The sequence below is a fragment of the Nuphar pumila genome, chromosome 8 (genome assembly GCF_984573655.1).
Source record: "Nuphar pumila chromosome 8, dmNupPumi1.hap1.1, whole genome shotgun sequence".
Taxonomy (NCBI): domain Eukaryota; kingdom Viridiplantae; phylum Streptophyta; class Magnoliopsida; order Nymphaeales; family Nymphaeaceae; genus Nuphar; species Nuphar pumila.
Genome location: NC_143256.1, coordinates 114,750,694 through 114,767,449, shown reverse-complemented (window position 1 = coordinate 114,767,449; position 16,756 = coordinate 114,750,694). Strand labels below are relative to the sequence as shown.

Here is a 16,756-nt window from a genome sequence, read left to right as displayed (position 1 = left end):
CATTCATATAAATCAATAATACTTCCGTGACAGCACTCAAAATCACAAGACATGTAGTTCTTCATGTTTTTCCTTAAAAAATAACATAAAAGGAACCAAGTCCCAGCAACAAATGGCTCAAATCAGGCCAGAAATGATACAAATATTGAATATGAAAATAGGCCTTTAAACTTCTTGAAAATCTTACAAAATTTGAAACTCACTCAGTACTAGGTGCTGATTCAAATGACCTGCAGTAATCTTGTCTTTCATGTTATCTTTCAACAGCAAAAGAACTCAAACCAATCAGTCACTCTCCAAAATAGTCATTCTTAGGGTGTATGGGGAAGCACCGAAAGTGATCATGATAATCCAACTTCTATTTCACTTTCAAGTTTGAGAGAAACCTTTCTTCTCTCCTTTGGATTTGATATCATCTCACCAATTATGAGGATCTAAGAGAGAGAGAGTCTCTTTACACACACACACACACACACACACACACACACACACACACATATATATATATATATAAATATAAAATACACGATTTTCACACATCGTTTCTCTCTCTCTCTCCCCTTTATCCTCAGTAAGATTGCCATTATGATGTGCATGTTGCATGTGTTCTTTAATCTATGAAGGTATGAATACTTTGTGTATGCACACTGTGGTATTCTCTTACATGTATCCCGTGCATTATTTTGCTTGCTTGAATCGGTACAGCCATGTGTTCACACAATGGATATATTTACAATAAGTCCAGCTGTTTGGTTTGTGTTGCTGCTAATGTTTGTTTGGGTGAGCATCCTGCTGTGGAGCAGAGTTCTTAGTGATGTTCTTCCATGTGACTCTCTGTACCAAGCAAGAGTGTACATTGCTCGACCATTGGTGGCTCAGATTCAGATTTTGGTTTCCCTCATCTTCCAACTTTCCAGCATTGCATGGTTCAACATGATGAGAATCCTTCCTGTTGTCTGCTGCTACTATTTTTTCTTCTCTCTTTTTTACTTTGCCCTGAACCTTTATGTCTTCCTGTTTTTGTATGATCACTGCTGATCACCCTGCAAACTGTTAATGCTGTGCTAAATTTTCTTTTCTGAAATCAAATTTCCTTTTTCTTCGAAAAAAGGGTATATCTTTTGGCTGGGATGCTTTCATGTAAAGAATTGCTGAAAATAAAGCTCTTGCCTAATGCCAAGACATGCTCTGTAAGCATGAGTTTGTTTCTTGGGAAGGGTCCTGTCTTGTGTGGTTAATATGTGGTTTAGCTTCTAGATATCCCTATGACTGTTGACATTTAATCCAGCTAAAAGTTTCAGTATTTAACTAAAAAAAAAGATTACTATATTAAAATTAGGCCCGTTATGGTCATTAGTTTTTACTTATTGGAATGATTGTGTCTCGGAAAGGATCTTGATCTAAAAACCTAAGTCTGCATTCATTGGTTATTATGAACTTTAGCTACATATTCCTGACTCTTGATATTTTAAATCCAGGGAAAAGTTTCAGTATTCAATTCAAAATGAAAGATTGCTACAATAAATGTAGCCCTGTTATGATATCATCATTTTTTCACCTACTGTAATCATCCATCTGAATTTTCAGCAATTGCTCAACTATTTCACATACAAAGCAGTGAGGACCGTCCTCAACCAGCTGTATGAGATGAATCCAACACAGTACAGGTGGTTTTATAAGTAAGTTGATCTCTAAATTTGGCAGGTCTCCAGTTGAAGTTGGTTTAAATATTCGAAGAAAGATCAAGGCTAATGGTTTCCCAATTTCCATTTGTTGTTCCAATGATGGAAGCTTTTTACTTAAAATTTAATCTGGTTTCAACTGGAAAAAGAAAAACAGTGCATCATGATTCTGTTCTATTATTGATCATTGTTTTCTGCATGTTGCTTATGGTGATGAAAGAAGATAAGGAATGATGACATCTCTTACCCAAACTGTTGTTTCATCTTAAATGCAGCTTTATAGTGACAAATAAGCCTGCTGATGGAAGGCTTTTCATACGAAGCCTTGTTAAGGTAGTGCTTTTGAAGCTGTACGAATCTCTTGTTTATCCTCCTTAAAATGTTGCCTTAACTTCTCATCCTAAACTAGAAAACAAACTCACAGGAAAAGCAAGATCTGGCTGAGCGAGTGATGGTAACTCGTCTTCATCTTTATAGTAAATGGTTCAAGGTCTCTCTCTCTCTCTCTTTGTGTGCATGTGCTTCAATAAAGTTATGCAAGGAAATCTGGTTTGCTACAAAATAGAATGTCATGCAGAAAACTATCCCTTTTGCAAAATGGATCATTGAGCAGATCCTCTAAATTGTAATGCCTGCCAATAGAGGGCATTCCAGTTGGTTCCTTTGGATCTCAGAAATATGTTATTCTTCTCTGACATCTTTCTTGCTCAAGTCAAGCCATTTGATGGTCATAGCTCACAAGTGTATATATATAGGGGATGGTCCACCCACCTGCCTTCCCCTTCAAAATTCTTATATAGATATGTTTCTTCGCTCCAAGGGGGGTTGGCATAGTGGGGTGGGGCCTTTGGCTGCTAGACGGGCAGTCAAGGTTCGATTCTCATGGGTGTTGCTCCTCTGCGCAAGCCAATGCGTAGCATAGGTCTTGGGGGAAGGGGTCCTAGCCTCGGAGTTTTACGCTGCCGGCATGACGACCGTAGGTATGGCAGGTTGAGCCAGCGCAACTAGGTCTTCGTGCCGGGTGCGGTTTCTTCGGGTTATAAATTCAAAAAAATACGTTTCTTCTAAAATCTGACCATATGGATGTGATCTTCATGGCCGAAAACCTACAAATAGACCCTTCGATCTATAGGTAGGATTTTGTAGCATAAAAATTTTCAGAAACTTTAGAACTATTGATTTTTAGATCCTTGTAAAATCCTACCTACACCGAAAAAATTTGATCCAAGAGTCTATTTGTAGGTTTTCAGCCATGGAGACCACATCCATATGGTCAGATTTGCCAAAAAGCCACATCTACATATGAATTTTGAAGGGGAGGAGAGGTGGATGGAACATCTCCCTCTCCCTCTCTCTCTCTCTATATATATGTGTGTGTGTGTGTGTGGTCGAAAAAAGAGCTTCAATGATGAAGAGGAACAAGAATGTTTACCTAAGTTTTATAATCCTTTCTTTGAACGAACCCTATTGTGAAACAATAAAAAAGGGTATTTCATTTGTCTGGAGAAAATTAATAAAGTCATTTGAAGAGAATTCACCCCTCCATCACATTGGAAACAAAGGATATTATCAGAGAATTTATTTTGAATAAAAGAATGAAAATTCTGAAATAACTTGAAGGTCTCAAATTTATATTTCATAAAGAAGATCCATGTATACCGAGAATAACTATCAACAAAAATGAGATAATATTTGATTCCAGACATAGAAGGAATTGGAGTCGGACTCCAAACATCAGAATAAATAATTTCAAACGGTCTTGAAGCTCTTTTATTAATAGAATGAAATGGAAGAACAAGACTCTTACACTGAAGACAACTAGAACATTTTTTATCATTGACACTTAAACTTAGACTTGACTTGGGAATAAGACTGCTTGAAACAAGATTTTCAATAAAATAACTACTACAATGAGATTCAGCTCAAATCATTCAAAAAGAATAAAAACACTCTCAGGAGGAATCGAAGAAGATGATGATGTGAGTTTCAAGGTGGAATCAACAGGTTGAACACGAGTGAAAGGATTCTCTTGGAACACGTATATATTCCCTTGTCGTTTTCCTTCAGCGAACGTTTCTGTCGTGTGAAGGTCCTTGACACGAACAAAAAAATGAGTAAACTCAATTGAAGTATTTGTTAAAATGTAAAACTGTACATATATGTATATATAATAATATTATATTATTATATATATATATATATAAATACATTTTTAATTTCTTTCTTTTTTGTATTTTTTTTTCTTTATTTTTATTTTTTGTCTTTATGTCATCTAGTTCAGTTTGAACTAGAATGACTGTTGCTAGTCAAGTCCTGTCCAGACTTGACTAGCAATAGAGCTGTTGGACTGACACAGTCCAACAGCTCTTAATAGAGCTGTTGGACTGACACATTCCAACAGCTCTAAATAGAGCTGTTGGACTGTGCCCAACAGCTCTATTGAGTCCTCTTTCAGCTGTGTATATAAAGGGGTGCAGCCCCTCTTGTATTTCACTCCAATGCTTCTTAAGCAATTGGTTTTTCATATCAATAAAGAATACATTTTTATTTTTATTTTGTTTCCAGTTATACCCTTTTTAAGGGTTATGCTTTAGTGTCATTCTTGACACTTGCTCTTGTTAATCAAAGCTCGTGTTTCGAAGATCCCCATTTCATTTCATGGTATCAGAGCCGCGGAAGTACTAAATCTTGAGGAAAAGCTGCCTCGGTTTCTGTGCCCGTTTGCAAAAGTGTTCGCCACTTGAAGAGAAGTGTTTTATCACTTCATTGGAGAAGATTTCACATCTTGTTGTATTGTTTTTTTCTTTCTTTCTTTCTCATTTTCCTTCTTGTTTCTCTTCTATCCCTATTATTTCTCTCCTTGTAATCGATGGATGACAATGATAAAGTCACCATCATGCCTATGAAACTAAGCGATACGAACTATGTAACATGGGCTTCAATCATGAAGCACCATATATGGGGAAAAGGCTTATGGGGGATTGTGGATGGTTCCGATTCGGAACCTAAGCTATCTCTTACTAAAAAGGAGGGAGATAAAGACGTCCCTCTATCGGAAGAAGAGAAAATCACGGCTATTGCCTCATACGAGAAGAAATGGAAAGAATGGAGAATATCTCATGCGAAGATAATGTCATGGCTTATCAATAGCGTTGACATTAAAAAATGCTCAAGTCTTGCCAAATTTGATCATGCCGATAAGGCATGGGAATACCTTAAGAATATGTATTCCCTTAAAGATATTGCACACGTGTGCAACCTCCAAGAAAAAGTTCGAATGATGACACAAGGAGACAAAACTATTCGTGAATATTACAATGGGTTGTCCGAACTTTGGGAAGAACTTTCCCTTTTAGAACCAAAGTGGCATTGTGCCGAAGACATCGAGCTTCGTCAGAAACAACTCGATGTTGAACATTTTTACCAGTTTATCACTGGATTAAGGCCGGAATTTGAAACCACTAAATCGGCCCTACTTCACCGGGGAAAAATTCCTTCTATTGTTGAAACTATTGAAGAGTTAACAATGGAAGAAAATCGTCTCCGGAAAGGTTCTTTAAAAATTGAAGATGATTCCGTTTTAGCCGTGTCTAGACCAGGGAATCATGTTCGATCATATAGGCCTCCTCACTTTAACCGACAAAATGGTGACTATGATAAGAAGAAAGTTATTTGTCATCACTGTCATGAACCGGGACACTACAGGCCACAATGTCCCAAACTTAAGGAGCTGAGAGAAAAAAGAGCTGCAATTGCTGGATCGGAGCCTAAAGATCAGGATGCACCAGTTTCCCTGGCCCAACTAATGGAGAGCCTTCAACCTCTCATCAAAGGTGCCTCTTCCTCATCTGAAGCTTCAACCGGCGCAGCAGCTTCATCTTTTTCTGATTTAGGTAAAATTTCTTGGCTTCTTGACTCTGGTGCATCTTTTCATATGACCCCAAATAATCAAAGTCTATCCAAATGTGTTAAAAATAAAACAAGTGTGTCAAAGGTCTTTACTGCTGATGGGACTTCTCTTGAAATAGAAGGAATAGGAGATTTTGAAAAAATTTATAAAACAAAAATTTTTTTTATTCCAGAAATTAGACATGTTCCCAAATTAAATTTAAATCTTTTATCTGTATCTCAAATTTCTGATTATGGGTGTAATATTTCTTTTTCTTCTCATGGTTGTTGGGTACAGGATCGCCAGTCAGGCAAGCTGATTGGGGAAGGCCATAGAGAAGGAGGACTCTATTACATGGATTTTTTGGAAATGCCGAAGAAAGCTTTTTGTTATAATATTCAAAAAATAGAGTTGGAACTGTGGCATAAGAGACTTGGTCACCCACATATAGCCAAAATCCAACATTTTCCAAATCTAGGGAAATTTTGTAACTCTGAATCATTTGATTGTAAAGATTGTATTCTCGGCAAAATGAAAAGATTACCATTTCAGAACAGAACCTTTTTCTCTTCAAGACCACTTGAATTAATACACTCGGATGTTTGGGGTCCTGCACCAGTAATTTCTAAAGGAGGATTTGTTTACTATGTTATTTTTGTCGATGATTTCTCCCGACATACGTGGATGTACTTTCTCAAACATAAGTCTGAAGTATTTTCATACTTTCAAACTTTTCATAATATGGTTAAAAACAAATTTCAAAATGATATTACTATTTTTCGCACAGATTCAGGGGGAGAGTTTTTATCCACAGATTTTCAAAATTATCTTAAATTGCATGGCATCACACATCAAAGATCTTGTCCTTATACACCTCAACAAAATGGAATGGCAGAACGAAAACATCGCCATATTATAGAAACCACTAGAACTTTATTAATAGCAAATCAAGTCCCTAAAGACTTTTGGGTAGAAGCTGCCTTAACTGCCACCTATCTCATTAATAGGATGCCATCTTCTTCGTTACAAAATATCACTCCCATTGAAAAACTTATGAACATTTCTCCAGACTACTCTAGATTAAGAATATTTGGGTGCAAATGTTTCATATTTACTGACAAAAATGATAAACTTTCCCCTCGTGCGATTCCCTGTGCCTTTTTAGGATATGCTGAAAACCAGAAAGGTTATAGATGTTTTGACTTCAAAAATAATAAACTATATGTGTCTAGAAATGTTTCCTTTCTTGAAAAGGAGAGCTTCTTTGATTTTAGAAAATTAAAAGACGTCACTGAGTACTCCTTTTTGCTAGATCTAACATCAACATCTGATGAATATGACCTTGATTGTAACTTTGATGATGATCCAAGAATTATTGATCTTAATGTTGAAAATGAAGAAGTTCATAGAGATACTAGTATTCAATATTCCAGGCGACAAGAGTCTAATACTCCATGTGCACTTGAGAAATATTCTAACATTCCAACTAGACAATCATCCCGGATCTCGAGGCCTCCAGAAAAGTTTGTATCATACGAGTCTTTCTCACCCACATATAGGGCAGTTATTGCATTAATTCACTTATATGAAGAACCATCCACATATTTTCAAGCAAAAAATGATATCAAATAGATAGAAGCCATGAAAGTTGAATTAGATGCACTTGAAAAGGCTTCTACATGGAATATTCAAGATCTTCCTCCAGGGAAGAAAACTATAGGATGTCGATGGGTTTATAAAATTAAAACAAAGAGTGATGGTACTCTTGAAAGATATAAAGCCCGTTTAGTAGCCAAAGGTTATGCCCAAGAATATGGGATTGATTATGAAGAAACCTTTGCTCCGGTGGCTCGTATGACTACTGTCCGAACCTTAATTGCCTTAGCTTCTATCAAAAAATGGTCTATTTTTCAAATGGATGTCAAAAATGCTTTTTTAAATGGAAAGCTAGTTGAAGAAGTATATATGGAACCCCCTCCTGGTCTAAGTATTCCTAAGGGTAAAGTCCTTCGCTTAGAAAAAGCTCTTTATGGACTTAAACAAGCACCAAAAGCTTGGTATGATAGGTTTAGTCGTGTTATGATTGATATTGGTTTTCAATTCTGTTTAACTGACACTGCTTTGTTTATTAAGAATTCTGATGCAGGGATCATTGTGCTTTTCTCTATGTGGATGATATGATCATCACCGGAAGCGATAAACAGGGAGTTGAAACAATCAAAACACTTCTTAAATCTCATTTTGAAATGACTGATTTGGGCTTGTTGAGATATTTTTTAGGCATTGAAGTTGCTTATTCTCCTAGAGGATATTTATTATCTCAGACTAAATTTGCTTTTGATATTGTTTTCAGGTCTGGTATTACTGATGATAAGAAAGTTGACACTCCAGAAGTTGTTAATGTTAAAATGAAGATTGATGATGGAGAACTTCTTGCAGACCCTACTCCTTACAGACAGCTTGTCGGGGCACTTTCCTATCTATCCATTACCAGACCAGATATAACACATGTTGTTCATACAGCAAGTCAATTTCAACATGCTCCTACTTCTGTTCATATGGGAGCAGTCATGCGTATTATCAGATACATCAAGTCCTCTCTTTCACGAGGACTTTTCTTATCTTCCTCCTCTTCTCTTGATTTAATTGCATATACTGATGCTGATTGGGGAGATGATCCCAATAACAGACACTCAACCACTGGCTTTTGTGTCTTTTTAGGGGAATCATTAATCTCGTGGAGGTGTAAAAAGCAGCAGAAGGTATCTCTCTCATCCACCGAAGCTGAATACAGAGCCATGGCAACCACGACCATGGAAGTAGTTTGGCTCCGACGACTGCTTGCTGACATGGGAGTTGAAGCAACAAAGGCTTCACAAATGTGTTGTGACAACAAAAGTGCGATCTACATTGCCAGTAACAGAACATTCCACGAACGCACCAAACACATCGAAATGGATTGTCACTACGTCAGAGAGGAATATCTACACGGGATAATTGATCTGCCATATGTCACTTCAGAATATCAGTTAGCAGACCTCTTTACAAAGCCTCTCGCTGCTCCCCGATTTCACTTTCTCTTAGACAAACTTTCGCTCATTGTACCGTAAGTTTGAGGGGGAGTGTTAAAATGTAAAACTGTACATATATGTATATATAATAATATTATATTATTATTATATATATATATATATATATATATAAATACATTTTTAATTTCTTTCTTTTCTGTATTTTTTTTTCTTTATTTTTATTTTTTGTCTTTATGTCATCTAGTTCAGTTTGAACTAGAATGACTGTTGCTAGTCAAGTCCTGTCCAGACTTGACTAGCAATAGAGCTGTTGGACTGACACAGTCCAACAGCTCTTAATAGAGCTGTTGGACTGACACATTCCAACAGCTCTAAATAGAGCTGTTGGACTGTGCCCAACAGCTCTATTGAGTCCTCTTTCAGCTGTGTATATAAAGGGGTGCAGCCCCTCTTGTATTTCACTCCAATGCTTCTTAAGCAATTGGTTTTTCATATCAATAAAGAATACATTTTTATTTTTAATTTGTTTCCAGTTATACCCTTTTTAAGGGTTATGCTTTAGTGTCATTCTTGACACTTGCTCTTGTTAATCAAAGTTCGTGTTTCGAAGATCCCCATTTCATTTCAGTATTAATGTCATCTACAAGCTTAGAGACATAAACAATATTTTTTTTTTATGTTAGGAGCATGAATGACATTTGAAAGAGCAAGAGAAAAGTTGAGCATAGGGATGACAGAGTTTCTAATGTGAGAAATATGGTGATGAGACCCATCTCCAGTGACTATATTATTTCTGCCAACATAAGGAACAAGATTTATAAGCTTACCAGCATCACCAGTAACATGAGTAGCTACTTCAGAATCAACATACCAAGTGCATTGATCATTCTGTTTCAGATTCAATTCAGCTAAGGCAGATAATAACTCTTTGACTTCTCCACTATTATTCAATTTATTTGTTTCCTTTCTTGTCTCTGATTGCTTTCCTCTATTTTGAGGATTAAACCAACAATTAGCTTTGATGTGCCCCTTTTTGTTGCAAAGAAAGCAAGTGGGTATTGTGTTAAAATAGAGCATGCATATGGATCTGGATCCAGATCCATATGCGCGTCAATAAAACACGCACAATGCTGAGCATGCGTATGGATCTGGATCCAGATTGATACGCACGTCAATAAAACACGCAAAATGTTGTTTCATTAATGGCATTTTTGTAATATCGTCCCATTGTAAAATTGCTTTTACTTTATAACGATTAGGGCTTGGAGGTTATGTGTGCTTGAGCCGCCCTAGCCATTGTGCATCTCTCCCTCTCTCTCTCTCTATTTTTCTGTTTTCTGTGCAGATTGGATTGCGGTAGAGACTTCTCAAGGCATCTCATATGGTATCAGAGCAAGGTTGCAGAACCCTACCAGAGAATCGTTTAACAAGATCTTCGTTTCCTGTCATACTGTCTTTTAAATCCCTGACGGTAAAATTTTTGGTCCTCTTCTCCTTCGCTTATTCTTCATACTGTTCATCATCTTTATATTCGTCCAGACTTCTATCACTATATCTATCGGGACCCCTCATTGCTTTATAACTCTCTGAACCTAATGATCTCAAATCATGTATAGTGCAGACCCCAATACCTGCAGACCTCAAAGCACCACACGCAGCCCTCAATACTCTTTTCCTTAAACCTCTGTCGTAAATCCCCCTCAATTCTTTTTCTTTTGTTGTACGTCATTATTGTTCTATTCTGATTTCTTTAACTTAATGCTATTTGTCTTTTGTCCCTAAGTCAATAAGTTATATCAGATAATCCTCACCCAATCTAAGTTGTGATTTTTCTTTTTAATATACAACTTGCACTAGTCTGAATCGTTTCCTTTGTATTCCATATTTTTTTTATATTGTTGGACGTTCATATTCATTTTTTTATATTGTTGTTAGTAGTCCAACATTCACTATTATATCATTCTTGAACTTGTATTTGTGTGCTTTTCAATCAGCAGTAAAATCAGTTTTGTACTTATCTGCGCAACATCTATAGGCAGACTATAATTGTTTACATTCTCAACCCTAAAAAAAAAAGGTTTCCTTTCAAGTATTGGTTGCGCAAGTACATGTTTTATTGAAGCTCTGCTGATTGATTAAGTGATCTCAAATCAGTTTGTTTCTTTCCTCCCGCCTTGTTTGCTTATTCATTATTTCATCGATATGGATTCCTTTTCGTCTTTCGGTCCCTCTGCAAATTTCTTAAATCAGCTTGTTACAGAAAAACTTACTCATTCTAATTTCTTGACATGGAAGAGACAAATACTTCCGTTTATACGGAGTCAAGATCTCGATGAACATCTGGATGGTTTTATTCCTGTACCATCACGACTTATTTTGCAGGAAACCAAGGATGAGAAGGGTGACACAATTACCAAATCTGTTAAAAATCCAGAGTATACAGCTTGGAGAAAGCGGGATCAGTCTTTGGTTGCTTATATTACGTCAACACTCTCTCAAGAAGTGTTGGCGACTCTTTCAGATGATTGCATTGCAACAGAACTATGGAGTAAGCTCTCTCAGACATACTCTTAGATATCAGAAGCTCGAGTTATGTACTTGAAAAATGAGTTTTAGAGTTTGAACAAAGGCTCAATGACAGTTATGGAATACATAGGCCACATGAAGAGTATCACTAACCAATTGGCTGTTATTAGAAGTGCTATTTCAGATAAAGATAAAGTACAACAACTTTTTAATGGACTGGGCCCTGATTTTGACATGTTTACCACAACTTTGTCATGTCTTCCCCACTTGCCCAACTTTGACGATCTTCAGGCGAAACTTCTCCAGCATGAGATGATTATGAAACAAAAGGCGGAAGGAAATGAATCAGCCCGTTCTCACTCAGTTTTGGCCATGGACACTTCTGTAGGTTTTGGATGAGGGTATAGAGGCAATCAAGGAGGCAGGGGCCGAGGATGTTTTGGGCAGGGAGGACGTGGTATTTTGCCTATACCTAATAATTCGGGTGTTTTTAATGCAGGGAATCAGAGGAGAGTGCACACTTGCTTCTTATGTAACAAACGAGGACATGTGAAAGCTGATTGTTGGTTTAATTTGCAAAACAAAGGAAAAATAAACAAAATTGAGAATAAGCCAGCTACTACTGTGGACTCGAAAGCACCATCTGCAGATGTGCAACAACTTTTGCTATCAGCATTGTCACAAATGATGATCAAGCAAAATGAACAAGGAGAATGATATATTGATTCTGGTGCTGCCACACATGTCATGGGTAATACGGGTAAGTTATCTCACTTATTGCCTTATCTTGAAAAAGGTAGTATAGTTATGGAAGATAGAACTTATCACTCCATTAGTCATATTGGCAGTGCACATATTCCTCTGTCAAAGTCCTCACTTCACTTGTCCAATGTCCTTCTTGTTCCTAATATTAAAAAGAACATTGTCTCTGTGGCTAAACTTGTTGATGATATGAATTCTTCAATCGAATTTACTCCCTCCCCTGTTTATGTTAAGGATCTTCAAACAAAGGAGACGTTCGCTAAGGGGGAGCGACGATGAAACATGTACGTCTTCAAGGAGATTCCCTCAGTTCCAATTCTCCAGTTGAAGCCGTCCAAGCATTCTTCAGTATCTTCGTCTTCAGAGTCTGTCTTCCAGTCCATTGGAAATTTTTGATTCATCTCATTGTAATAAGCCAGATATCTGGCACAGTCGCTTGGGACATTGTAGTCGGGGTTTCATTGAAAAACTTGTATCTGATGGTCTTCTTCCAAAGTCTGGTTTATGTTCCTTTTTAGAGAATAAAAAATGTTCATCTTGTGCACTCTGCAAAAGCGATGTTCTTCCTTTTCATATTATTAATAAAAGAGCTTCAAAGCCATTTGAGATTATTTCTTCCGATGTTTGGGGACCTGCCCCTATTCCTTCTCTCTCTGACAGTCGTTACTATGTTATATTTATTGATTCTTATTCTCGCTATACTTGGATATATTTCTTGAAACATAAGCATGAAGTTTTCCAAATATTTCAGGAATTCCATTCGATGATCAAAACAAAGTTTTCCTATAATATTGTGCATTTACAATGTGATGGTGGAGGAGAGTATTCATCGAACGAGTTTATTGCTTTTCTTCGGGATAAAGGAATAAGTCGATAGGTTTTTTGCCCCCATACCCCTCAACAAAATGGGGTTGCAGAGAGGAAACCCCAGCATATTATCGAAAGTGCGATGAGCATGTTACATGACAGCAATGTGCCATTAGTCTCTGGACAGAAGTTTTTTCATACATCTGTTCATGTCATAAATCGTCTTCCTATGGCAATTCTGAATAAAAAATCCCCTTATTATACTTTATTTGGGCAACATCCCTCTTATGACGGGTTGTGTGTTTTTTGGTTGTGTATGTTATGTACATATTGATTCATCCTTGCGAAATAAGTTCTAGGACAAGGCCGCTAAGTGCAGATTTGTTGGGTATGTGGATGAATACAAAGGCTATCGATGCTATGACTCTGCTACAAAACGTATTAGGATCTCTCGGAATGTTGTTTTTTATGAACAAAATTTTCAGATCAATGACTCCGAACCGTTGCCATCTCGAGCAGTAGAGGTATATGATCCATGGATAAGCACAGACCTTTTTGCCAATATAGGAGAGACATGTCAGGCGACTTATCCTTCCTTCGACTTGAATAGGGAGTTGAGTGACACACAGATGCATGTCGAGCCATCTTTCGTTGAGCCACCTCCAATTGAACGTTTTTTTGGATAGATCTACACTAGAAGGGACATAAATATAGGGCCGAGGGATGTGGAAATCATCTCTAGTCATCCGGCTCAAAGGCCGTCACGCATCAGGCACCATATTCAGCGATAGGTGAGTTATGAGACCTTTTCTCTTGTTTTTCAGTTGTTTATGTCTCAACTCACAAAGCAGAATGAACCCACTTGTTTTAATCAAGCTCTTCAATCCCATCATTGTATTGAGGCTATGAATGAAGAAATGAAAGCTCTTCATGAGTGTCAGACTTGGGAAATAGTACCTCGGCCAGAAGAAAAGAATGTAGTTGACTCAAAATGGGTTTATAAGACAAAATATAAGCCCGAAGGAAGTATTAACAGATATAAGGCACAACTTGTTGCTCGGGGATTCACGCAACAATATGGTGAAGATTCCATGAAACCTTTAGTCCGGTAGTCAAAATGGGCACAATTCGTGTCATCATATCCTTAGCAGTCGACCGAGGATGGAAGCTTAGTCAGATGGATGTTAAAAATGCATTCTTGCATGGGGTTTTAAAGGAAGAAGTATATATGGAGCAACCTCTTGGGTATGCCGAGAAGGATCCTACTGCCTGGGTGTGCAAGCTAAGAAAATCTCTATATGGGTTAAAACATGCATCTCGCTCTTGGTTTGAAAGTTTCTCCATGCAAATTCAAGGCTATGGTTTTAGAAGATGCTCTCTGGACCACTCGCTCTCTAAAAACAAGAAAGAGTAAAAGACCAGAAGGTTCACTTTAGATCCAACAAATAAAATTCAGAACAAATATTTTTATTTTGAGAACTCGGCTGTCTTTTTTTTTTTTTTACGATCTGCAAACCCGAGACAGAAAACTAGACTATGCAATAAACTGCTCTGAATGAAGGTCAACCAATAAGAGACACGTTATTTGAAAGTAACGTGGTTTTCTTTTTGAAAATGCAAAGGAGAAGAGAAGAGAAGAGAAGAGAAGAAATTCAAGAAGAAAGAGAATAATTCAGAGATAATATTAACTAATCAAAAAACAAATCTGATATTTTATTCAGATCTGAATCTAATCTGACGTTAATCTGAAAATAGCGAAAGAACAAGATTGACGTGATATCAACTTATGAAATCACGCAAAAGATCAAATTTGATCTTGCGTAATTATTAAAATTGTTGTTGGGTGAGATCACGTCCAACAATATGAAAAGAGGAACAAGAAAGATAAAGAGAGAGGAAAAGTTGACGTGAACAAATCCAAGATTCAGATTTTAGAAAGAAAACACATTGGCTTGAATAGATTCAAAAGGAATAAAGAAAATGAAAGAATAGATGAGATCTAATAGGGAGATACTTTTAGAAGAAAACAAACTTGAGGCTCATAAGAAGGATACAATATTCAGGATTGGATCTTCTACCATGATACCATGTTAGAAAATGGTGTTTTATCATTCAATCACAAGAAAAAGCATAGAATAGAGAGAGAGATGCTGGTGGCTGCAGAAAACCTCAATTAGGGTCTGTGGTATATGGCTTATCATTAAGTATAGGCTGGTACAAATATTAGGGTACGAAAATACCCATTACACAACAAGCTAAATTATAATGGGCCATTAATGAACATGTGACTAAATAAACTCGAGTTGGGTCTGGATCCGAGATCCAAACCCAGTCGTGAATGACGACTTCTTTTCAATTGTGACATGTAACTAGGTTTTTTTAGGTCTTCAAAATCAACGGTTCACAATGCACTAAAGTTTCACTACCCAAAAAATCATATTTTTAGATCGATGTGGTCAAATTGAGTCGATAAAGCTTCAACCTATGATTTTGAACTTAATATTTCTGTGCCTTCAATATATATGGATTTATATTTGCTCGATTTAGTAGGAATAAACTCTTGGATCATGTTTTTTCGACGAAAAAATGTTTTTATGAGCTGGAAAAAATTGATACATTCATAGCCATGGATTTTTGAATCGCTGGAAATTCCTGTATACAAGTTGGATTCCGGCAATCCAAAAGTCGGTTCCTACTAAATAAAACATGTAGATCACATCTATGGTGTTAGATGTGAGAAAAAAAACCAAAAAAAGGGTTCCACCACTTTGCTAGGTCGATTGTATTTACAATTGACCGTAGCAAATATGATCCCTATATATATAATCTATGTTCAAAGTTCTGTGAAAAGGGAGGGTTAGCTTTGGAGTATACAACCATTTCATGGTACCTTATAGGCAGCCTTGGAGTGTTTATGTTAGGCAGGATACTGTCATTCAGGGTGCCATCCATCTCTGTTCAAGGCAGAAGCTTACTATCTTCTACTTGGCCCTGTGTTGTATTGCTGCTGTACATAAAAAGGTTGGGTGGTTGTGATATTTTGCAGTTCTTGACAGGGTATATAAAATTGCATGTCTATTTCATCTGCTCTGTAACCTTTTCTAGAGTTTTTGTTTTTGTTTCTGTTGAACTGTTTGGAAGTTGGAATATGGTGAGGTTTTATCTACATTTCTCGTAGTAGATTTGCTCTATAAAAGTTGAAAGAATGCAGTTGAAATCCTGCTGGGCCTTCCTTCATAATTTGTATAAAGTATGACATATCCTTATCTTTTCGTTTTTCAGAAGTACGATCATGCCGAAATGTACCAAGAGATATCGGATCAAAACTTGGAATTGATGCGAGAGCGCCTTATGGAAACAGTGAAATGGCCATCTGATGATACAAACACTGAAAAGATTGGATGATGGAGCAAGATATGGAGGCCCTAGCCTATCAATTTAGGTTATACTGGACACAATTATATGCAGATTCACCTCAGCAATATTCTTCAACATACTTGAGGTGAACTTGTCTGCATTGAACGGAACAACAGATGGATCCGCATAATGTATATACATGTTTGGAGAACATCCATATATTGACATATATTCATTTTCTGCATCAGAAATGGCGTGGAGTACATTTACCATTTGGTCAATCTTTCTTCCATTCATAATACTTTTGCCTGCTTTTCTTTGATGCAGTTTTGTAGTGCCATATTGCTTTGGTTAACAGTTTGTAAACCAAGTATTAGATGCTTGACCACCAACAGTTTTATATGTTGGTCCCACATCCCATCAAGGGTTAAAAGTAGGACTAAAGTGAAATGTAGCAAGACTGAATCAAAGAAATATAATTTCAGATTTTACAGGATCAGTGGCTCAGTTCGTAAGGGTGTTGCGTCTTCATAAAGGCCGTGTTAATTTCAGATGCAGTCACCAAACTTTAGGAGTGGTGGTAGTTGAATTGAATGATGTGGTCAAGATCTGGGCAGCCACTCAATGCCAAAAAACCAAGATATTGCTTCTGATGATCAATAGATTCTTTCTGGAAAATTTTCTAAGAGACTGTACATGAA

General features: G+C 36.9%; 1 protein-coding gene across 2 annotated transcripts in view; it reads left to right on the top strand.

Annotated features, from left to right (window-relative positions):
- LOC149830303 (chaperonin-like RbcX protein 2, chloroplastic) overlaps positions 1–16,336 on the top strand; it is a 29,689-nt gene extending 13,353 nt beyond the window's left edge. Inside the window, exons 2-5 of one of the 2 annotated variants that reach the window (XM_090016426.1) lie at positions 1,588–1,679; positions 1,958–2,015; positions 2,107–2,172; positions 15,981–16,336. In XM_090016426.1, the coding sequence (XP_089872552.1) occupies positions 1,588–1,679; positions 1,958–2,015; positions 2,107–2,172; positions 15,981–16,103 (339 nt within the window). In that variant the 3' untranslated portion in view covers positions 16,104–16,336. The remainder of the gene's footprint in view (positions 1–1,587; positions 1,680–1,957; positions 2,016–2,106; positions 2,173–15,980) is intronic. The other variant, XM_090016427.1, reaches the window with a different exon arrangement.
- Positions 16,337–16,756: the final 420 nt, after the last annotated feature.